Genomic DNA, 23051 nt, shown 5'->3' on the forward strand with positions numbered 1-23051 from the left:
GGTTACAGCTCTTGGCCCTCTTGTCAATATTTACCGCACATTTTGCGCAATGCCAAGCGGCGACTTTGGTTTTCATCTTTTGGATTCGGTTTTTGTTGCTTTTCGCACTCGGTTTGCATTTACACTTACCTATTTACATTTATTTTCCCACATGGGCCGCGTTTGGAGACCCGCTCTATGGCAATTCGATTCCCGCTTTTCCACCATTTATTTATGCTGATTCCTTTGAACATTATCGCCATGTGCATTTTTTATGGAAAAAGGGAATTGCAGCGGCATTTACTACAGTAAGTTAGCGATAAGGCATTGGAGTGGCATATAAATTAATAAGAGTACGTAAAAGTTTATGTCGTCGCACGTGGCGCATACGTAATAATTTCCAATGGTATTTCTGTGGCCTTACGGCGACAATTTACTTAATACCCACCGATCAATATTGATACTTGGCCAATATTTATACAATTTGTTTCAAAGTCGCAGGCAAACATATTTCCATGAAGTAGGTTGGTTGGTAGAGAAACCTGAGTGACTCAAATTGCAGATGATTCAGTTTTCCGCCTGTAGCTGCATTTGGCTTAGTCAGCGAAGATTTTAACTCATTCCTTCTTTTTTTTTGTGTATATATGACCAGAATCAATTTGCATGCCATTTGCTATGTCAAAGTTTTTCTGATTTTTTTTTTCACTTTTGACCATATACGTTGCGCTGCCTATGAGAACGTAATTTGATTTTTAGATATCGAGTTTGATTTGTGATTTTTGTGGCGATTCTAAATGGCTCGCCTTGACATTTCGTGCTGGGAAAAATTTAAATATAGATTAAAAAACGCCAAAAGCGGCTGGCAAGAGTGTCGAACGGAGGAGCATCATCTGGCGGGCCATTAGTGAAAAAAGCTAATGCCACGCCCACTGGCCTGTGCCACTCAATCTATAAATATGCCAGACTTTGCATAGCCGTAAAGTCAACAAAAGGCATCCGCAAAATGGTTGGGGATATGATGATGCAGCAGCTGGTGGAGATGTGTCAGGATGCCAGGATGATGGTTAAAAAGGGGGCTTTCTGGGAGGTGTTATATGAGCAGTTACGGAGGCGGGTTAAATGGGGAAAAACGAGTGCAGCAGACCGGTTGCCTATAAATTACATTCAAACGGAAATCATTTTGCATGCATGTCCTGGCTCCTGACTGGTGCAAAAAGAATAAACCCCCCATTCGTTCTGTTTGTGCCAGTGGAATTTCAACATTTCAGTAAACAGGCGGCACAATTTCCACTTGGCCTGCCATTGTCAACACTGCGTATACGTGATGAGTCCAGCATTAGCCCGGTCATAAACTAACATTCCATAATGCGATTAACCCCAGCACAATGCAATTCCAGCCCCCGTCTGCAAGAAGCCAAAGAATTTCTGCAGCACACGCACAAAAACCAGAGGCGAAGCAACAAATTTCCAGCCTGAAAATGATTTCAAAGCAACTCATGTGTATGTGGGTGGGCCGTGGGTCTGGGATCTCGGGGTTGGCTAACAAACAAGATAAAACTTTTGATTTATCGTTGACACGAACGCCAAGAACAGAAAGAACAAGGGGCCCAGAACCCGAAGCAGAAACATAACCAAAACCAGCTCCAGGACCCATGTCCTAGGTCCTGCTCAATTTTTTGGTTAGTGGGAGGCAACTGGAAACTAACTTGGCTTACAATTGCGTGCGTCGATAACAAAAGACAGATCCTGCTCACAGAGAAAAAGTCTTAAAATCGTTAAGAAAGTCAATTAAAAATGTTAAAGAATTTTTTGAATGCGTGCATTGGTTTTTAAAGCATCCCATTTTCTCGGTATAATATTGTTAATAAAACTGTTTGCCTATGACAACTTTATAAAAATTATTATAAATTTCTAATGACCCTATGACACATGACTAACTGATTGATTTTATTTAGAATGTAATGGCAACTTAGAGAAAAAACGGGTATATACCTCGAAACATTTATGTAATTTACTTTTTTTTATTTCGTTGCCTTGTTATTTTAGTTGATCGAAATTAAATCAAGTGTCATATGTATAATGTATTTGTATGACATGATATTGCAACTATATTTATTAGTAAGCAATAAAATCGTAGAGCTGCTTACAGATGGTTTATAATATAATGAAAATGTATTTGAATAGGGAAAACATTTTTACAACATTTCAATAGATCTTCAACAAATTTCCATGCCTGCATTAAGGGCATTTACGCAAGATAATGAAATCTGTTTGGAACAGGAAAACATTTTTTATAAAATTTCAAAATATCTTCAATAAATTTCTGTATTTTCTCTGAGTGTGCCTGCATTGAAGGCAATTACCCAGGCTGGAGGATGAGGCCCTTGGTCCTGTGCGTGGGAGGCAGTGTCAAGTGTGTGTCACGACACGCGCCGACAAATTTGTGGGCTCCCCCACCCAAAAGCGGCAAACAAGCATAAACTCTGCAGCTTCTGCTACACCAGGCAAATGAGGCGGTTTTGGGGGTCGGGGTCGAGTATAAGGAAACAAGAGGCACAGCCAACAATGGGCAGCTAAATGGTCAACTTGCTGGCCGGACTCTCGGATAACATCGCCAAAACAATTTACCCCAAACCAGAAACCGAAAACAGAACTCTGAAAGCAAAGTTCCGCAAAATTTGTTTGCTTTGCCAGCCTTAATTTCCACAAATATTTGCTCACTCGCATTTTTTGTGTTTGCTCGCTTTTAAGGAATGGCCTGAACTTGAAAAATATTAATAGAAAATATTTGTACGCCGCGGCAGAAATACTACAAGTGACATTTTTATGTCAATGAAATAGGCAAACAAAACAATAAGCATATCGTGGAAAAAAACTATCTTAAAAATGAGAATCGATTTAGCAGAATTTACATCATCGCTTGATCACATACATTTGTGCACTGCAAAATATTACATTGGTTACATTAAACATCATAAAATCATTTCTTCAAGCAACAAAGAAAAGAGAATTGTTAAAATCATTTTGAAAAATATTTTTATTTAATTAGGAACTATTATCTTTATTTATTTGTAGAAGGTATTATTTATACTAATTATTTTTAGTAGAATTCTAATCATCCCCTCGTTATTTTCTTAAAAAGAAATACATTTGGACAAATTGATTAAAAAATATTATAAATTTCTTTATTACGTTTTGTGAACTTGGGTTATCACTAAACCATTCATGATTCAATTTCTGATGGGGTGATCATTTTCCCAAAAATAGAAGTCATCGTCTTTTCTCCACGTGTACAAACTGATAGTGTCAGATAGGCTGGGACACCCCGCCGTCGGGTGAAGTGGAATAAATTCGAGGGGCATGACATCACTCCAGTCTACTGACTGAGTTCCAATTGCCGAGTGCGACTACGTGCTTTGGATGCTGACGTAGCCTCTGGCGCCTGCGCCCAATGCAAATCTCGAAGTTTATTTTATTCGATGACGTCGTCTTCCAATTCGAAATGCACCTATCGCAGAGTCGTTGGGAAATATCGGAATTGCGGGTACGTGCGGCGAGTCAAAGGCGATTGCGCTGGCTGATATTTATTGGGGGACCCAAGAGCTTTCGGCTGAGTTATGTCATTACTTTTGGGGTAGGACCCAAAAGGTGCCCATGCCAAGCAGGTAGAAATGATTGATAGGTTGCTCTCTGGGTTTTGAATTGCAGCCAAGTTGATTTGTGATGAGTTCTGATGAATTGCCTTCGGCTCTCGCCTGAATCTGGAGATCTGAAAATTAAATTTATGACTTCATGCGAAACGGAAAGAAGATTTTTGGCTTTAATTTATTACGATAACCCTCCAAACCCACACACAATTGGCAAAAGTGTTCTCCTTGTGCTACATTGAGTGGCAGAAATCCAACCGGAAGGAATCCATTTAAAATTCATCTAAACTCATTAAAAAAGTTTTCCCTTTTTTTCGGCGGCAAAACTATAAATTAATTTCAACTTGGACCGCAGCAGCAGAAAAACAGAGACGAAACTTTAAATGCACTCAAATTCAATTGAAAAGTGCAGCCTCATGGCCTGGCACTGCGTATACTTGATATCGCGCATACGCCGCATGGGACCTGTGGTGCCGAGTTGCTCTGCAATGCCATCGTCCTGTCAAAGCAGCAAACACACAACAGACTCAATGACTTGTCAGCAACTAAATGACTTTCACTTTTCCAGCTTGCCAGTGAAGGGTACAGTGAGCTATACTATGCACAGGAAAAACTAATGCCATTGTTACAAAGAGAGTTTTATTAAAAAAAAAAGAGGCTAACAAATTAACGTTGTCTTTATTTGTATAGAAACATTTCCATTATTTAAATACTAATATATAAAACCTACAACACATCTATCCACTTAAAGCTGAAAATATCTCCAAAAAGGTCTGTAGAGACATATCATCTTCTATATTTATATAAAACTCTTGTAATTATTCAAAGAGTAGATACCATGTTCAAGCCAGCGATTTTACAACTTTCAAATTTTTACCAAATATTCTTTTTGTAGTGGAAAGGATTTTTTATTACAAACACATCCAAAAAAATCAATCTTCCTTATCCTTAATATGAAAGTAAATTCCAGCTAAATTCTATAAAATCTGTATTGTTACTATTGGTTTTCTATAAATTTCTGCAAGTTCTTAGTTCAGTGATATATACATTTTTCCACGTGCACGCTTAGCTTGGTGTTGAGATGTGTATCAGTGGACAGCTCGGAAATTCCAAGAGGACAAAGTTGCCGGCTGACGATGGCAAAGACCCTCGGCTGGGGCCGGAATAAAGAAGGAGAACTTCAGTCAAAAGGCATGACAGATGCGGAGATAGCAGCTCCAGCCACAGCCACTACGTGTTGGCTCCTCACCAACAGATTCCGCACAGGTGAACCATGAAAATGCTGCCAATTGCGCACAGGTAGAAATTTTCAAGGGGGCCAAGTGGTAGAAATGGTTGAAATGGCAGCTGTGAAAACGTTTCTCGGCTACTTTTCGCTGCAATCGAGGGAGACAGTGGAGTGCAGCAAGTGATTGGTTGGAATCTGGCAGAGATGCGTATAAATTATATTGCTCGTCCACGATTTCCAACTTTTATCCCCGTGGCACGGGAATGAAAAGCTCTGCACTGCAATTTATTGCCACCATTTACACCCGGTTTCCAACTGAATCCGAACTATTTCGTGTGACGCACACTGTGATTGCGTTTAAATCAATGAAATGCGCATAAATTAATTAAGGCAGAGCGAAATTCGAAATCGAACGTAAAGAAACCCCATTTGTTGTATTTATAAATGTTTAACTTCCTATGGCTACAAATTAACCGCACAAAAACATTTACCTTTAATTAAGCCGCAAACTGGTATTTTGGCCAGCAATTTGCTATCGATTTTCAGTGTTTGTTTACTTGGCCAAGCGAACGAAATCTATGCAAATTCGTTTGGCAACTTAATTATGCCAAGAACGGGTTGATTCCGCCGTAATTGATTACGACATCTGCCGGCTGGCCAGGAACTCCCGCATCATAGATATGACTTGGTCAAGATTAATGTTACCAATTTGTCCACTTCCCCAAGCCGCATGCCGATCTCTAAGCCGCTGTTTAGATTTTTCTAAAATTTATTTGGCAGCCGTTTGCATTGAACCCGACGTTAAGAGGTTAAGTCCAAAGATGTTTTTCTTCTTATTATTTTTTGCCATTGATGGAGCCGTTCAACTTTTGCTTTTAACTGGAATTCGGCTTGGGGATTTGATTGATGGCTGACGAGTTCTGCGAGTGGGTGATGATGATCTGCTCAAGAGATCTCAATTATTTCCAATTCCGCCGGTTCGCAGTTCTTAAATTTTCAGCGCTGTTTTTGATGCGATTCTAATTGCGACTAAATTACATATCATATATCATCGCATAGGCATAAACACTTCGTGGAAGTATATAATTTATGCTAATTCCCAGCGAAGCACCGAAATAGAACCGAAATAGCACCTCTTATATGTAAATTCAGTTCCCAAATAGATGTAGCCCCTTTAAAAAATTATCGCACGCCCCTTGCTCATTTATCAGCATCTTTAAGATGGGGGCCACACGTGTGATTTTTAAGTAGGATACCTATTCTCTGCGTATTTTAAATCTGAGGCTTAAAACCCGAAGTGCCGATGAGCTTATCTCCAACCTCGAATGTCTGGACAAGGTTACGGAAGAGGGTCGGATTAGTTCTAGAGACGGATTCAGCTTTTCAAAATTTTAAAAACCCAATTTTTATACTTTTTGGGTCTAAGCTGCCGCCTGATTGATTCGTCTCTCTTTTTATTTTATTTTTAACTTTTTTTATGACTCCGTTTCTCCGAAACTTGTTGATACGATCCAATTAAAATCACATTTTGATGTCGTAATGCCTAAACTGAAATTACTGGCGCCGCGCCCAAGTTCAAGATCAAGGTCTTACGATTTCCCCTTCATCATTTTCCGAGGCATTTGAATGTCGTCTGGGCTCCCACAGTCAACTGCATTGGAAGTGGGTCATAAATCAGTCAAATTCCGCCCACTCGCAGACATTTTCCCTGCGCCTATTTGAGTGTGGGTGCCGTCTGTCTTTTTATTAGCCACTTAAACGAATGTCGAGTTGTAATAATGTTGACAGAATCGTGGATCGGCGGTGTCTTGAAGGTCTGTATCTACCGGGAACTCTCGCGTCATCGCGTCATCGGGTCGAGCAAACAAACCAGAAAGCAGGTAAACAAACTGCAGAGACAGCAGTTACAGCCACTGAGCCTTACCAAGATCAGTACACGGAAAAAATATTGTGATTATTGGGAAATCTTGTAGAAAATATTTTTTGATCATATTATCAGTTATCAATATTATAAATAAACATATTGTGAGATTGGATTACATTTTTAGAAATCCATATTTAATATCAACCAATCAATTAGCGTTTTGAAAATATTAGACAAATTTGCACACACATTGTTTTTATTCAAGATCTTAAATTCCTGAGATCATACATATTTTAATATTCTGAGCATTTAGATAATGAAGTCTAAAAATATATATATTTTTCAATACATTAAAGTAAGATTTAACTGTTCAATGCTTTTAGCTGAGATCATTTTTAACTATTACATTCGTTTCAAAACTAATATAGTAAAACCTATTACACAGGACCCACCTACAAGTCATAAAATATAAGCTAATAGCTGCTTCTATATTAGTAAAATAATTTTTCCGTGTAAGGGGCCGATAATGAATGTCAAGTCGTCACCGTTGAGGAATTCGTTGTCGATTGCCGTTGGCCAAGAAAAGCCAAGAGGCACAAGCCACCGTTGGCTTTGGGCCAAGTCGGCGAAACCCAACAACTCCGGCTTGTCTGGCGAAGCTGTCAATCCAGTTGGCCCGCGTGTGTTTACTTCTTTAACTCTTTTCCTTTCTTTCCCCCCTTTAATTTGTTTGCTTTCGTGGGCATGAATTATTTTACAGGAATTATATATGATTAGCCGTGTGCATACGTGTGCGCCGGTCTTTGGGGGAAATGAAAGGGGCGGCGTCGAATTAGCCGCACGCTTAAATGGCTCAATTAAAATGACACAATCTAGCCCATAATTTGCTCAAAGAGTGCAATTGAAACCGGTATTCCATCGCTAAAAGCTTTAAGTGATGGATCATTTAATTAAGTCTGGTGGAATGTCAAAGGTGAAAGACATGTTACCGGCGAACTTGCAGAGAAGGCCTAACTTTTAATTACGTTTCGGTTTATCATTGGATCTTCTTTACTTTCACTTTTAGTTCAGTTTGAAAGCGAAATCTGATTTTGCCTAGGAAAATTAGATTTTTACCGGATTTGGGAGATTTTTTTTACTAGTTTACATTTTTAAAATACCTTTTGCTTATTTTTTCAATATTTACAATCAAAAATTCTAAGTAAGCTAAACAACAGTATGGAAAGTTAATGTATAACTACAGCAAATGGAATTCTGAAGCCAATGCTAATTTTATAACCTTAGGGAAGTAAGTTGTTTTAGAGATCCAAGTTTATAATCTCATCTCACACATATAACACCACACTATTTATTTAAGCCAAAACTATGACCCCTAAGTGGCAGTAGTGCCAAGAATAACCCATCACAGACCCTTTGAAACAGTTAGCGGATTAACCCGCGGCATTTCGTGTCATTTACATGGGAAAGTGGGTCACTGCAGCCGGTACGGCACACACACAATTCACACACTCGGAGGCACTCGGTGTGTCAACAAATTGAAAATAGAATGCAATAACAAGCCCCAGTGGCAGTGGCAGCTACAGTGACGGCTTTTGACCAGGCTGTCTGCCACTTGACGAGGTGGTTAAAGTTATGAAAGTGCTAATTGAAACGCCACACAATGACCGGCCAAATGAGCCACTCGCTGAGTGGACACTGGCTAACCAAACCAAAGAGATGATGACCAGTTTCGTGGCCAAAAGCTGTTTATGAATGGGGGCCAATAAATAAAATAAATCTGTTCGAATACATTCCCGTCGGCTCAATTTGTCTTGGTTGGTGTGGAGGCGTTTGTGTGTCCATCGATCAACGGAAACACTTGTTAGAGGCTGCTCCTCCGGAATATATTTGCATAAAACAAACATTTGCTGAAATAAAATTATGATAAGCAGACGAGTTGAGAGATTAACGAGTGTTCATCGTTTGTTTTCGTTCCATTTCCCCTTTTTCCAGCTTGTCATCCAGTTGAGAGATGTAAGAAGTGGCCAGAACGAATAAAGTACAGAGCAACCAGAGATTCATCTTAGCCAGGAAGAACAGAAACAAATCCCCTGCATCATCAACCGTCAAGAAGCAGGCATCAGGATGAGTGGCAGCCATAAAATGTGGTGCTGTCAAGTATTTATCTTAGCTTTATGTGAGTGGTTGCACATGCAGCTCCCGCGTTGATTTATTGAATATGATTTGTATGCCCCCCCAGTTGCCCACACAATTTCGGCGGAGTTTCATATCAGCGCAGCTCAGGCCGGCGTCAGTTTCGATGGGCCCTCGCCGTCCCAAAGAACGGATGCAGTGACTCCAACTTCCAGGCCAAAGCGTCGCGTATACGCCCTGTGCCCGCCACAGTTCCATCGCGTGGGCACCGATTGCTACTCGCTGGTGGAGCAGCGCAGCAGCTGGCTGGAGGCGCACTTCTTCTGCAAGGACAAGAATGCCAATCTCACGGAGCCGGGAAAACACGCCGACCGCAAGCTGAGACAGTTCCTCCAAAAACAGGATGCCCTATCAGGCGGTGAGTAAATCTTTCTAATTTAAATATCTTCCTTGTTTACCTATATCTCCATTTAAATAAGAACCAAACTTAATCCTACTTCTAACCTTTAGAAAAAGATCCAATTTGGTTGGGAGCCACCTATGACCACCACAACAACCAATGGCAGTGGAGCATGAGCGGACGCAGTCTGACCACCGACTCCTTCAGCCGCACCGATCCCGCGTAAGTGATCTCTTCCAAGTCTCTTTCCTTTCCTTCTTTATTTCCGTAGATTGATTTAACGCTTAAGCAACAATTCTAGCTATGTGCAACTTGTCTCCAACAGCCAACCATTGGATAATAACTGTGCCATCTACGATCCGAATCTCAAGTACCGCTGGTCGGCGCGTCCCTGCTCGGATAAGTTGCGCTTCATCTGCCAGCACAAGATGCCGAAGGTGAGCGGACCGAATCGCTTTAAGATCTACAACCGCTGGAACGCCACCTATCCGAACCAGCTGGCCAACGAGGTGGTGCTGGAGATTCTGGAACCGCGTGAGAACGATCGCAGGTAAGTCACAACTAAGGGGTGGCATCTCCTGGTAACAGCTGGCTTTCCGGGGAGTCGTCATCTTGGTCCTCCTCCTCCTTTTTCTCCTCCTCCTCAGCTGCTTTCTTATCGGCCTCTTCTTGGGCCAAGAACTCATCCCATTTCGAGAGGCGTTCACTAGCCTCCACGGCTGATTCATCAATTCTGTGGGATATTTAAGAATAAGCACCTGATTTAGAAATGATCCTATTTAAAAACTTACTTGTATTTGGTCTTGCCATCCCAGGACTCGGCACTTAGCTGTCGCTGGCCAAAATAGCGTCCCTGCATCATTTGAATGACCTGGTCGGCTTCCTCCGGCGAGGACATATTGATCTGGGCAACGCCCTCAGGATGGCGCTGAAAATGGGATCTCTGTTGGATGTTGATCCTTGATATACCTATGTTTACTTACATCGTAGATGACCACTTTGCGGACCATCCCGCACTTGCTGCACTCTTCGCGCAGATTGTTCTGGTACTCCAAGATGAGCTCCACTTCCTTTTCAAAGAGCTCTGGGGTAAAAAGGTTCTTGATAATGACTGTTTTCTCATTCTTTGAGCGCTCGCCACGCATTTTATCAGGACGCCAGTCAAATAATCTAGAAGTAGGAATGTAAAATATTAGAATATAGATTTAAATTCCATGTCCAATATGGATTCCTTACTTCTCCTTCATTTTCTGTAACTTCTCCTTGTCCTTCTTCTTCCGCTTGGGTTTCAAAGCGGGATTGTACTCTCCGCGCATTTGGAACTGAGCTCTCTGGACGCGAATTTTGTGTCCCCGCAGGTTATACTCGTCCAGGATTTTAAGCGCCAGATTTACACTCTCCACCTAAAACAGAAATAAAGTAAACAAATTAATTTTTGTCTTTTTCGCCAGATTCCACCGCCGTGTTAAGGCCGAGGGCAGTGACGAGGAGATGATCATCCCCAACCGACGCCGCAACAATAATCGCCGCAACAACCAGAGGAACCGCCCAGTCCAAAACCAGAATCAGCATCCCAACGATGTGAACTACCAGCCGTCGGAGCAGCGTCAAAGGAATCGTCCTCGTGCCTCCACAGTGGCGCCACCAGCTACCCAATCAGTTAACCCATCCAATGATGTCCTGCCTGCCTCACCCACGCCCCAGCAGATGACCCAGTATGATCGCAAGTTGCAACGCCAGCGGGAGAGGGAACGTCGCCGCCAGTTGCGTCGCCAGGAGCGCCAGAAGTTGGCCAGAAAGCAAAAGCAGGAGAAGCAACGCCGCCAAAAGGAGGAGCGACAGCGATTGCAGCGGGAGGAGCAGCAGCGCCGCCAGCGATTGCAGCATGATGAGCCCAAGCCCCAGGAGATCGATGAACTGCGTCAGCGTTCTGAAGAGGAGCATGAAAAGAAGCAAAGGGCTGAGCAGGAAAGGAAACTAAGGAATGAGCAGGAAAAGAAGCAGCGGGAGGACCAGGAAAGAAAACAAAAGGAGGACCAAGAAAAGCAGCAGAGGGATGAGCAGGAGAGGATCAGGCAGGCGGAGGAGGAGCAGCAGGCCAGAAGCCACCAGCAGCAGCTCCACGAGAACCAGCAGCAGCAGCTCCGCGAACTCAAGGCCAAGCAGCAGCGCCAGGAACAGGAGCAGGAATACCAGCAGCAGAAGCGCGATCGCGAACTGGAGATCCTGAAGCAACGCCAGTTGGAAACCGATCGCCAGCATGCCGCCGAAGAGGAAGCGGAGAAGCTTCGCCTAGAGCGCATCCAGAAACAACGCGAACTGGAGGCGGAACAGCGAAGGGAACGCGAGGAGCAGCGTCGCAAGCAGCGCGAGGAGCAGGAGGAACTGGATCGGCAGAATCATGCCAAGCGTTTGGCCGAGGAGAAGCGCTTGCAGGAGCTGTACGCCGAGCGACTCAAGCAGGCCAATACGGAGCGGGAGAAGCAACTGGCCCAGGCCCACGAGGCCAAACGTCTCGAGGAACTGAAGCTGCAAGAGCAGCTGAAGAAGCAGGAGGACGAGCGCCAGGAGCAGATCCGCCGCGAACAGGAGGAGGAGGAGAAGCGCCAGGAACTGCAGAGGCTCGAGGAAGCGCGACGCTTCGAGGAGAAGGAGCTGAAGCGCCTGCACGAGGACAACCTGCGGCGCGAGCAGCAGAAGCTTCAGCGCGAGCAGGAAATAGCACTCCGCAAGGCCGCCGAACAGAAGCTGGCCGAAGAGGAGGAGATCCTGCGCAAGGAGCTGAGCGAGGAGGAGCGGGCGGTGAAGCAGCGCCTGGAGGACGAGATGCGCCAGGAGGAGGAATCGCGCAAGGCCAAGGAGGCGGAGGAGCGGGCTGCCGAGGAGGCCAAGGCCGCCGAGCAGAAGCGACGCCTGGAGGCGGCCAAGAAGCAGGCCGACGAGGAGGTCAAGGCCAAGCTGGAGGAGAAGCGGCGCGAGTATGCCAGTCGAATCTCGGCGCTGAGTCCCGAGGACCAGAGGAAGTTCATCGAGATGCGCAAGCGGCGCAAGCAGCTCAAGGAGAAGAAGGAGCGTGACCAGAGGGCGAAGGAGCTCAAGCGGATACAGCAGGCCATGCGGTTGGACGATAACGAGTAGGAGCCCAGAGAAGTCCAGTCGGCAGGATCACCAACCCCCAACTAACCAATACTAACCGAGACATATCGATCAAATTGGTTCCACATACGCACCGTTGCCCAGTCGATCCCTTTTCGATAGTTTTCTTTGTGCTTTAACTAAAAACAAAACACAAGATGAACACGCAAAAGTATTATTTACCAGAAGAGAGATGATATAAGCAGGAGCATCGCTGCGACTTAGGGGGAATCAAATTTCAGTTGCATTTCGATCGAGCAGGAAACCCAATCTCCATGCACTTCGCTAGCTCTTTTAGTACTGTACAGTAAAGATATTCTATATATAGGTCTAGGATATAGACACACCACACACACACTCAGCACACACACACGGCAACCAGTCACGCATGTTTCCTTAATAACCGAACTAGAAGTTAGCAATCAATTTTAGAGCCAATAACCCCATCACACGCAAATCACGGGAATTTTTAAACTCAGCACAGAACCACGGCATAATTATAGTGAAGAAAACGTAAGATTGAATGGAGAACTCCTTGGGGTCAAAGCTCCAAATCCCATGCCTCCCCGCACTCGGTTTGCCTGAGGTGTCCTCGGATCGGGCACAGCGAAGCAATAATTTACTAATAATAATCTTTTGATAACATCATCGGATGGTCACCGACCATTTCCTAAATTCCTAGGTTACACAACTATACTTTACAAAGATATGTATGTAATAACTAAAGTATGTTTAAATGTAAATTTTTATGTATTTTTTAATACCTCAAAGGCGAAATGCAAAGAAAAATAATTGAGAAAATGAAAAAGGAAAACCCCGAAGGCAACTTTCAGTACGTTTTGTTTCGTTTAAAATGGAAATTGAAAGCTGGCAAGGACGGGCATGAAATCGAAAGGGAAAGCAATTTTATAGCCAAGTAAATGCATTTTAATAGTAAACTAACCAATTTTAAATATTATTAATCTACACACGGAGAAATGAAAAGCGAATAAAACTAAATAGTCAGCGAGAAACGTAAGCAAAGAAATCATGAGAAAGGCAAGCAGAACACAAATGAAATACGAAAACATATGATAAAATTACCATATAATATTTATGCAAGATAAATTCTAGTTAAGAGGCAAACAAAGTAAATTAATGAATAAAGTTTGAAAAAACACAAAACAAAGAAAGAAAAGCAGTTGTTTTTAATGTCCACCCACCTTGATATAATCGCAGAGGCCATCGCCCTTGATCTGGCCATCTTTTTCGGCATACAGTTTCAGCTTGAACTTCTGGGTCTGGGGATCCCGCATGACCATGCCACACTTGCCCATCAGGTCGGCAAACTCATCCATGGTGATGTCCAGGGGCAAATTGGAGACGTACACCTTGGTGTTCTGCGAGGGATCCATTTCGAACCATTCTGAAAAGGTTACAAACCATTAGGGGTGTGTTGGATTATCATTATTATATCTACTCACTTGGTGGCTCTTGGATCTTTCGCTTGCCGGTGGGTGCTGCTGTGGATGCCGCGTTATCCCTAGACATGGCTGCCTCCGCCTCGGCCGTCATCCGCGTGAGTTCCTCCTCCTTTCTCTTGGCCTCGGCCGCCTCCTTTTCAGCCTTCTCCTTCTCCCCCGCCGAGGTATTGTCAATGAATCCATAGTTCATTTGGTAGCGGGCCATGAAATCATCATCGATCTTGGGGAACCAGGCGCTCTTTTCGGCATCCCAAAAGAACTCGACCCCATCCTTGTCCGTGTAAGTGCGCTCGCCCTGCTCATCCACTCCGTAGACCCCCTCCTGACCGGGATTCTGCTGCTTGGGTATCCACTTTTTCTGCTCATCATCCCACTTGTAGTGCTCCGTTTCGGTTTCCTGTTTCTTGGGCAACCACTGCTCCGTCTTGGGGCACCATTTGTAGTGCTCGTTCTCGTAGAGATCCCCTGCACTGGCTGCCTCATCGGAGCTCAGGGGTTGCCAATTGTTTTGCGTAGTGCACCATTTGTATTTTTGCTTGGTGCTGGGATCCGTATAGATGGCTCCACCATCCGATGCATAGGTCATATGCTCCTCGTAGGCGGCAAAGTCCTCCGATGGCGTGTTCTCCTCCGTTTTGGCTACCTGATTATCCGATTGCGTTTCACTTTCCACTGGCTTTTCATCAACTTTTGATTCCGAAATGCTTTGCTCTTCTATTTTCTCCTCACTTTCCTCCTCCGCTTCAGGTTTCGCCGCCTGCTCCGGTTTACTTTCACCTTCGTCACTCATTTTCGGGTTCTGTAATTAAAGCAAGTCGAAAAGTAGACTACATTTAGTTTCTTCCTTTCCTTTACTGCTGCGTGGGCGTGACAGTCGTCTAATTCCCAGCTAATTTCATATTTTTTTCCCTGGCCAACAAATAATAACCACGTGAAAAAAACAAAACTAAATTGCAGGAACGTGCCCATATCGCTTGACATTGAAGCAGAAGGCTTCGGAAGGAAAACCAAGGGTGAGGAATGAGAGAGCATTCCGAGAAGCAGCCCCCGGGAAAATAACAAGTTTTCCTTTTTGCACCTTTGGCCAGGCGAGATAAACAATTTACACAATGATTGCCATTTTTCCACCCGCACATACATACATTCCTAAAGGTGTGTGAGGGTCAAGCTTTGAGGCAGGTAATAAAATGAAATGAAAAGCGCACGCCACTTTCTGGGCGGTCCAAGAAAAGACCAACACAAATCCCCAGAAAGAACACAAATACAGAAGGGGCGAAAAAAAGGACTTGGATACCACCTACTGCCACCAAATGCTCTGAAGGTCAACTAATTTCGTGTTATTTTTGGAGAAGGGAACCCTTCGAATCGATTCCTTGAACTGGCCAAACGGCAGGTTCAATCAACCTTTAGCCCGGCCAAGTACAATTCGGAAGCCAAATAGATTTGTCAACCTATTGACACATCGCTTGAGAGTTCCGGCAGCTGACCCGCGGCGGGTTTTTGACCGATTCCCCTTACGTCATCCGGTTAACATCTTAACTTCAACCAATCGAAGTGGGTTCAATGGACTCGGGCGGCTAATTGTCACAACCTAAGGCCACTAAATATAGGCGCAAAAACCACAGAGGTCCCGGGTTCAACGCTCAGCAAGTGGGCAGCATTTGCATGCACTCGCACAAGATTCGCCTTTGGCCAAGTCAGCGGATGAGGGCGTAACCACCAGGGGAATCCCTCCTGCCCACCTGGCAAACTGGCACATGCAACAGACCATGCCCACTCAACTCACAAGGGAAAACCTGAAAGGGACAAGGGGGCAATTGCAGTTTGCAGGCCAAACAACTTTGTTAAGGGATTCATAAATTACATAGACATTCGAGTACATACTCGAAAGGCTCACGGCTTCCGCATGAATAGGCCAAAGTGCTGGCATATAATATGGAAAGTTTAGACTCCAAACTGGGGCTACACATTGCAAGGCAGAATAGAACACAGAACCCAACGGAAGAAACAGAAAAACGAATGCTAACAGTCGGGATTGTCTAAGTCGAATTTTTGGTAGTTTAATCAAATGTTATTTTAGTATCCCTATCCTAAAAGTTCTAGTCCTTTAAGTAGAGTTCTCAAAATACTATAAATATGTGAATAATAAATTATAGCTATTGTGTAAGCTTTTTAATAAACTTGACTCCTGATACATAGGAGCAAGTCTAATTGAGGTTCATCTTAAGATTGTTATTCATAAAATTTCCGCTTGAGTTATCAAACTATTGTTAGAATTCAATGTATAAGATATTAGATTAGGACTCACATTTTCCAAATGGTATGGTACCTTAAATAAGTAGGAAATACAAAACTTTTGGTTTTGGTTTGTTCTGTAAGTTAAGTACTGTATATAAATACATATGTTAAGGATAGTCCATTCTGGACTAGAACTGCAATGCCAGGCAATTATTTTCCCTTTCTCTGGACACCTTTGGCCTTTCCCAGACGACTGGCAACGCACTTATTGCATAACTAAGTACGGGAATCAAATGAAAACCTCTTCGGATTCCGCCAGAAATCAATTAATTGACGCAAATTGTCTGCGAAAGTCTGCAAATGTGGGACGGACTACTGGATAGTTGGCCCTGTTTTATGACGGCGCCTTAGAGGTCATAAAATCGTCGGCCAATTTCGGCAAAGCGGCGTTATTCCCCCCCATTACCAAAAACCGGATAAAAACGGCCGAAAACGAATTAATTAACTTGGCAGAAATGTCGCCAATTCGCAGGACACTCGTCCTTTCCCAAATGTCAACAGGTCAGGGAGGGGAAGAGGGAGTTCTTAGGAAACCGGGACGTACATATGCGCAATGAAAGGGAAAAGCTCGGAAAACGCCCCACTCACATATATAATAATGTTATTTTTAACGTGGCTCGTATTCCGAGAGATTTGCAAACATTACTCACAAATGCCATAAATACCATGGAGGCGGAGTGGGTGGGTGAAACGAATCTCCAGGCCGAAAAAACCGAATTCCCATACTCGCTCTTTGGCGCACGGAATAATTTAACTCGGAAAAACGGACGGAGTAGGGTGACTCACTCTGCAGTTGAGGAAAACTCACTCGCTCACACTTCCGTAGCACACTTATAAGGGCCAGGCCAAAATGGCCCAATATTGATGGCCCATTTTGTGGGTGGTGAGAGTGAACTACTGGCTAGTGGCTAGCCAGTTAGCCTGCTAGCCCTGGCAGTCCTCGCTGACCAGTACGCGCTGAATCGTCCGACTGACCGCAAGTGCCAGCCAGAACCAGAATAGCCACGGAAATAGACGCCTCGGGGAATCGGGATTCGGGAGCACGCAACTCCAAATGGCTTTGTTGTGTACATACACATGTGCGCCTAGGGGCATTTGAAATGCAGCCGGCGAAAAATATGCAAAACTCACTACTTACTAATACTAAAATCAATAAAAATAAACCATAAAGTTTAAAACGCAAAAAGAGAGACATACTACAAAGACAGCAAACTCGAAATGGATATACCAGCCAGTGGAGCCATATTCACCCTGGGCAAATCCCATCTGGCGGAGAATACCCAAAGCTATTTCTACATCAAGAACGATCCTGTGAAGCGCCTGATTTCCGGTCCCAACCAGAGCGCTGTCATTTGTGGTAACTAGATGACCCCAAATCCTTTGGTTGGGTCAACCAACCAAGTCAAGTGGTCAAGTGAAAAACCATTGGTGCTCGGCTGCTTGCATGTTGAGTGCAATTTTCTTGAAATAATAATAAGCTGGGGCTGGGTTCAGCTTACTTTCACTTTCTCGTTGGCCCAGTCCGCCGCTTTCTGGCCAAGTTATCCGTGTCTTTCGTGGGGTCTATTGAATTACTAAATTACAACCGGCTTTTGCAGCCCGACAAATTTGCCAGGATTAGGTGTACTATATTGCAGGGGCGCTTTGAATATTTCATCCGGTCAATCCACACCGAAATTGAATAATGCTCGTCCTTTACCCGTAAGAATCTTACACAAAGAAAAAATAATCCATTTTTGGTGGGAAACTATTGAAAAAGTTGAAGGAGAATATACTTTGTATTTCTAATACAATACCTATAGTAGAGCTTATACAATTCAATGAGCTTTTATTGGTTTTTGGTACCTTTTCAATTAAACGGTCTTTATCCTCTGAATCCTTAACACCCTGTTAAGAATATTAACTTGTACGTAGTAATAAACTTTTGAAAGTTTTAATATAAAATTGGAAATAAACTTCGTAGGTGGATTGATCTCTTTTATTGCATTTTGGTACCCTTCAATAAACTATTATCTTTTTTAATTAATTAAGAACCAATCATTAATTCTTAACGATTCTTTTTCAATGTACAATATGTGTCCCACATTTTACCCACATTACATAAGCTTTAAATCCCCGATAGACCGAGTACGGCTGACCAAGCACTCCAAATCACGGCACCTTCGACAACTAATGGGGTCAGACGCGGCGTTAAAATACCTGAAATATGGAGCAAACTCACGAAGTAAACCCCGAAAAACCCGAAACCGAAACTGAAACTAAAACTAAAGCCGAAGCTAACGTAATTGAGGCGTTAACTTTTGCGGGGGAGCAGTTAAACAGTCGAAATGTGAAAGGGATTGAGGGATTGGCCCACCCCACCACACTCCCACTCGCTTTCTCAATCAATAAAAGTCAAGAAAAGGGAACAACCCCACCGCCAAACATAATAAAACAAAACAAAAACAAAAGCCAGCGGCAGCAGGTGAAAGCCAAAGCAAATGTCAAACCGTTCTTATCAATTACAGAATCTGGACGACTATTTGTTTGGGGCGAGAACCACTACGGGCAGCTCGGGATTGGCGGCCATGGAGGAGGAGCCAGCGGCAAGAAGGGCGGCGGCCACAACGGGGACATCGTCACCAAGCCCACCTGCGTGAAGGCCTTGAAAACGCTGGGATTAAAGATTTGCGACGCCGCCTTCGGCAATCACTGGGCCGTGATGCTGACACGTGAGTGAATCAACAAATATGTTGCAAGTTGGCCAACTCGGACAATGTGTCACCCAGGAAATCGGTCCCACAGAAAGTTTTAGCTACGGAAAAAGTTTAGTGAATGGTAGCAATTTGGCAATTGTTTCGAAGCCTCAGTTTAGCTGGTTTTGTGTTTATTATTTCGGAGAACCCTTATACATAGTCGTATAAGGAAAACATGTTATTAATTAACCAGCCATTGAAAATGGGTTTGAATTAAAGTAACATTAAATTCATCGAATATTAAAGGTGCAGTTATATTAATTATTTGCAATTTATCAGCCTAAGGACCAATTTCTTAATGTCATGTTAAGGATCTAGTTTGTTATCTGTCAGAAAGTAAAGATGAGGTTAAACTTTTCAGAAAGACAAATGAGTACAAGAAAATTATCAATTAGTTGATGTGCTTTTAGAATTTTGAAGAATAATTACTTTAAATTAAACATTTAAAGCTTCCATTTAAAGTACTTGATCGAAAGAACATTAGTTCCAATAAAACATTTAGCACATAATACATTTTTTAAAATCCCTACTCATTATGCCCAACAAAACAATGCCCACAGATTCCAACGAAATATTTTTTACGGGTCGCAACATCTTTCCCGATGACACCCATGTGGCTCAGCACTTTACCAGCGCCCAAGTGGAGCAGCAGCCGTGCGCCATTATCCGGAAACCATTTCGGCTGGAGGAGTTCGACGATTACCTGTCCAAGAGCGAGGAGACGGACAACTTCATGGCAATCCAGGCGGGAAATGAGCACTTTGCCGTGCTGACCAGTAAGTAATCGCAGGAAATCGCATACAGACAGAAGATTATTTGGGTGATTTATCTTTAAAAGGTACTGGTCGGTTGATTGGATGCGGTTCCAATGCCCAGCAGCAGCTGGGCGAACTGGAGGCGGACTATGATGGTCATCCGGTGGAGATTCGCCTAGATGCTCCAGTGCAGCAGTTCGCCTGCGGACCCGAGTCCACGCTGGTGCTGACTGCCAGCGGGAACCTCTTCCTCACCGGCCACCTCAACGAATTCGTCTTTCCGCGCTTCACCGAGCTGCAGAAGAACCTGCCGCCCACCGAGGCCATCATCTTCATGCACATCTCGAAGACCAGCGAGGTGTATATCGTGACCAATGCGGGCAGCATCTATCGCAGCTTTGAGTCGGTGCGAAACAAGAGCCTGGTCTTCCAGCGCTTCTACGACTACGACAGCGAGGAGAACGGACCCATCTGGAAGCTCCTCAAGGGCTTCTCCTTCTACGCGGTCCTCAGCAAGGCCAACAAGTTCTTCACCACCTTCTCGGAGAGCGGCCATCATCTGAAGACCTTCCGTGAGATCTCTAAGTTCAAGAACCTTCGGCTGCTGGACATCGCAGTGGGGGATCAGCACGTCCTGGTGCAGGGCATTCCGCGCTCCTCGATGTCTTCGGCTTCTACAAGTGGTTCAGCTGAACCAAATCGCTATATGAGCCGCAGTTTCGTGCTGCAACCACCGGATGCCAATGGAAACGCCGAGCAAGGAGTCAGGAGTCACAGCGGCAGAAGTCTCACCAAACAAGAAGGCGTGGAGGAGACCGAGGAACGATCAATGGCGGCCACTGTGGGAGGATTGGCAGCTGCAGCCGGCGCTGGAACAGTCGCGGCCATGGAGGCAGTGAAGCATTTAATAAGTGGAGAAAAACCGGAAGAGAAAGATGAACCCAAGGATGTGAATGCAAATACAGATAGTGGCGAGTCCATAGCTGATGAACATAAAGAGGCGAATGGTAATGATGAAAAGGATCCGCGACCAACCAGTTCTTCAAAAGAGGAACCGAATCAATTGGCCGATCCCGTTGCAAAATCTCCTAAGGATAGAGATCAAAACATAGAAGATCAGCAAGAAATCAAAGATCATCCAAGCACAGCAGTCACAAGTGAAGCCATAAAAACAATGGATGAGTACAAAGCAATAGAGCCCACGGCACCTGTGGAATCCCCAACAAAACCAGCGGAATCTAAGGAATCGCCAGTAAAACCAATGGAATCCCCTGTGAAACCACCAGATTTACCAGAAAAAGCTAAAGAATCTCCTATTAAATCAATGGCGTCGCCAGTCAAACCCATGGAATCAATGCAGAAGCTACCAACACCTCCCTCACACACACCCACACCTCCAAAATCACCCACAGAATCATTAAGATCCGAAAAATCTATGCACTCTATGCAATCATTTAATCCGCAGCCGAAAATGCCAGGCAGCCAGGAGAAGCTCTTGCGACCACGTACTCCTTATCCGGACAGCAGTGATTCCAGCACACCGCAAACGATTAAGAAGACCCCTATACGAAACTTTTCCTACGAGGCGGCTATGGATCATGATCACCTGGAGAGGACCTCGCCCGAATTGGTGTCCAGCCTGGAGACGGTGGAGGAGGTGCCGCCGGCCACAATCCAAGTGAGCACGCCCACGCCGCCCACCGAAGAGGATGAACAGTTGGCCGTGGAGATTACCACGACGAACGACTCGAAGGACAGCAGCAAAGTGATCAACGAAATACGCTTCATCAACAATGGCGTGGATGTGACGGCCAAGGTGGAGGAACAAATGCCGGATACACCGCTGGAGAGCTCTGTGGAGGAACTGGAATCGGATGGAGAGCAAATGCTGCACCACGTGGAGGAGCATGTGGACAAAATAGTCACGCGTACCGAAGAGGTAGCGGCCAAGGCAGGCGAAGAAGCGTTGGATGCCATGGACTCCAGGCGTAATTCCATCCAAACGGCGGTTAGGAATGCAGCAAATGGAGCCCGTGATGCCATGGAGGCAGCCGGGGAACGAATGGCCACCGGAGCTCGTGGAGCAGTGGATGCCGTTGGCGGTGCAGTGGGAGCGGCGGGAAAAGGTGCCCAGCGGATGGCTAGCGATGCAATGCACGCTGTGGAGCAGGCGGGCAGCAATGCGGTTAAGGCAGCCTCCGACACAAAGGATTCGATGGGCAGGGCCATGGACTCGGTGACGAGCAAGATCTCCAGTGAAGTACAGGGCGCCAAGGAGAATATCTCGTCTTTGTTTCAAATTAAGGCGGCCAGGGAGGCGGATCCGCAGACCACGCCAGTTTCAACACCTCGCGGGGATGATGACTTGTCCTCCAAGGAGGGGGCACCCAAGACGACCACCACTTTGGGTTCCAACGAGGAGGACGAGCGAACAACAGCCTCAGTGAACTCTAACCACAATTCCGCGGGACATGGCAATGGCAATGGGAATATTTTCGAGCCCAGCAATCCCTTTGAGGATCCCCTGGACGCGGTGGTGGAGCGCAGCAAGAAGGCCATGCAGGAGGACCTTCGGGCCATGCAACTGCGGGCCAGTTCCCATGTCCAGGCGGTGGCCCAGCAAAAGGAGGAGGACGCCAAGGGATTCATGCAGCAGGTGATAGACAGACTCTCGTGCCGCAATGAAAAGGCGGTCAGGATTGAAGGTAGTTATTAATGATTGTGCAAAGCAAGTAATTTCAGTCTGTAGACTCACCTGAATCCTATTTTCTTCCCGCAAAAAGATGATGTACGTCCGCCGGCTTTAGGAACTCACGGCAAGAACACAAACAAGGTGAACAGCGAGCTGAGCTTAACCAATGGACAGGCACATGGCGATCAGCCGCAGGCGTCGCGGGTCTGCACGATTTTATAAAACTCGCACCAGCGCCAGCACTTTTCTAAGCAATTGCATTTGGTCTTGAAGTACAATTTAACGAAAATAAAATAAAGCAAACGAAATTGCCATAAAAAAAGTTCTGCACCGGGCAGTGTGACCGTACTGTGGCGGGAGAAAAAAACCGAAATAAAACTAGGAAAACTTTGCACGTTCACGGGTGAATGTCATTTGTGGAACCAGTTCATTTCCCTTAGTGATGGCACACTAGGCAGTCACGACGGGTAACGGTGATTTTAAAATCTTTTAAAATTTAATTTAAATTTAAAATTAAAAGCTATTTTTATATCCTCAAATTTGGGAAAATAAATGAATAAAATATGATAAATATAAAAAAAAATAAATATTTACATTTATATTAATCGTAAGAGTTTTAATTTTTTTCATTTGATTTATCTTTTTTTAAGCTTTGCTGCATAATAGCAGCCACTGTTCAACAAAATTTAAATTATTTAAATTCTACAAGCTTTGTCAAAGTG

The 23051-nt window shown here is 44.4% G+C and overlaps 3 protein-coding genes across 4 annotated transcripts in view; 2 read left to right on the forward strand and 1 right to left on the reverse strand.

Annotated features, from left to right (window-relative positions):
* The window catches only part of rgn (regeneration), a 45454-nt gene extending 31891 nt beyond the window's left edge, over positions 1–13563 (forward strand). The window contains exons 3-7 of one of the 2 annotated variants that reach the window (XM_017078754.4): positions 8711–8894; positions 8958–9269; positions 9362–9473; positions 9553–9801; positions 10703–13563. In XM_017078754.4, coding sequence (XP_016934243.2) covers positions 8843–8894; positions 8958–9269; positions 9362–9473; positions 9553–9801; positions 10703–12389 — 2412 coding nt within the window. In that variant the 5' untranslated portion in view covers positions 8711–8842 and the 3' untranslated portion in view covers positions 12390–13563. The remainder of the gene's footprint in view (positions 1–8710; positions 8895–8957; positions 9270–9361; positions 9474–9552; positions 9802–10702) is intronic. The other variant, XM_017078756.4, reaches the window with a different exon arrangement.
* barc (RRM1_TatSF1_like and RRM2_TatSF1_like domain-containing protein barc) lies at positions 9493–22641 on the reverse strand. The gene is made up of 7 exons (XM_017078757.4): positions 22393–22641; positions 13850–14648; positions 13589–13791; positions 10488–10654; positions 10235–10421; positions 10043–10179; positions 9493–9984 (listed from the first exon to the last, which is right to left on the reverse strand). Exons 2-7 carry the CDS (start codon positions 14637–14639, stop codon positions 9813–9815), a joined length of 1656 nt encoding a protein of 551 aa, XP_016934246.2. The 5' UTR covers positions 14640–14648; positions 22393–22641; the 3' UTR covers positions 9493–9812.
* LOC108013106 (streptococcal hemagglutinin) lies at positions 17104–22637 on the forward strand. Its single transcript, XM_017078753.4, has 5 exons — positions 17104–17504; positions 18655–18858; positions 19443–19658; positions 19721–22342; positions 22421–22637. Exons 1-5 carry the CDS (start codon positions 17366–17368, stop codon positions 22549–22551), a joined length of 3312 nt encoding a protein of 1103 aa, XP_016934242.2. The 5' UTR covers positions 17104–17365; the 3' UTR covers positions 22552–22637.
* Positions 22642–23051: the final 410 nt, after the last annotated feature.

This window comes from Drosophila suzukii, chromosome 3 (assembly GCF_043229965.1).
Source record: "Drosophila suzukii chromosome 3, CBGP_Dsuzu_IsoJpt1.0, whole genome shotgun sequence".
In the NCBI taxonomy this organism is placed as follows: domain Eukaryota; kingdom Metazoa; phylum Arthropoda; class Insecta; order Diptera; family Drosophilidae; genus Drosophila; species Drosophila suzukii.

Excerpts from the sequence above, each read along its gene's own strand:
- barc (XM_017078757.4), bottom strand. The coding sequence starts at position 14,639 with ATGAGTGACGAAGGTGAAAGTAAACCGGAGCAGGCGGCGAAACCTGAA. Across the intron at positions 10,655-13,588 it reads GCCTCTGCGATTATATCAAG|GTGGAGAGTGTAAATCTGGC; the intron begins GTGGGTGGACAT and ends TTTCTGTTTTAG. Across the intron at positions 9,985-10,042 it reads GATGGCAAGACCAAATACAA|AATTGATGAATCAGCCGTGG; the intron begins GTAAGTTTTTAA and ends AATATCCCACAG.
- LOC108013106 (XM_017078753.4), top strand. The coding sequence starts at position 17,366 with ATGGATATACCAGCCAGTGGAGCCATATTCACCCTGGGCAAATCCCAT. Across the intron at positions 17,505-18,654 it reads CCAGAGCGCTGTCATTTGTG|AATCTGGACGACTATTTGTT; the intron begins GTAACTAGATGA and ends TATCAATTACAG. Across the intron at positions 18,859-19,442 it reads CTGGGCCGTGATGCTGACAC|ATTCCAACGAAATATTTTTT; the intron begins GTGAGTGAATCA and ends CAATGCCCACAG.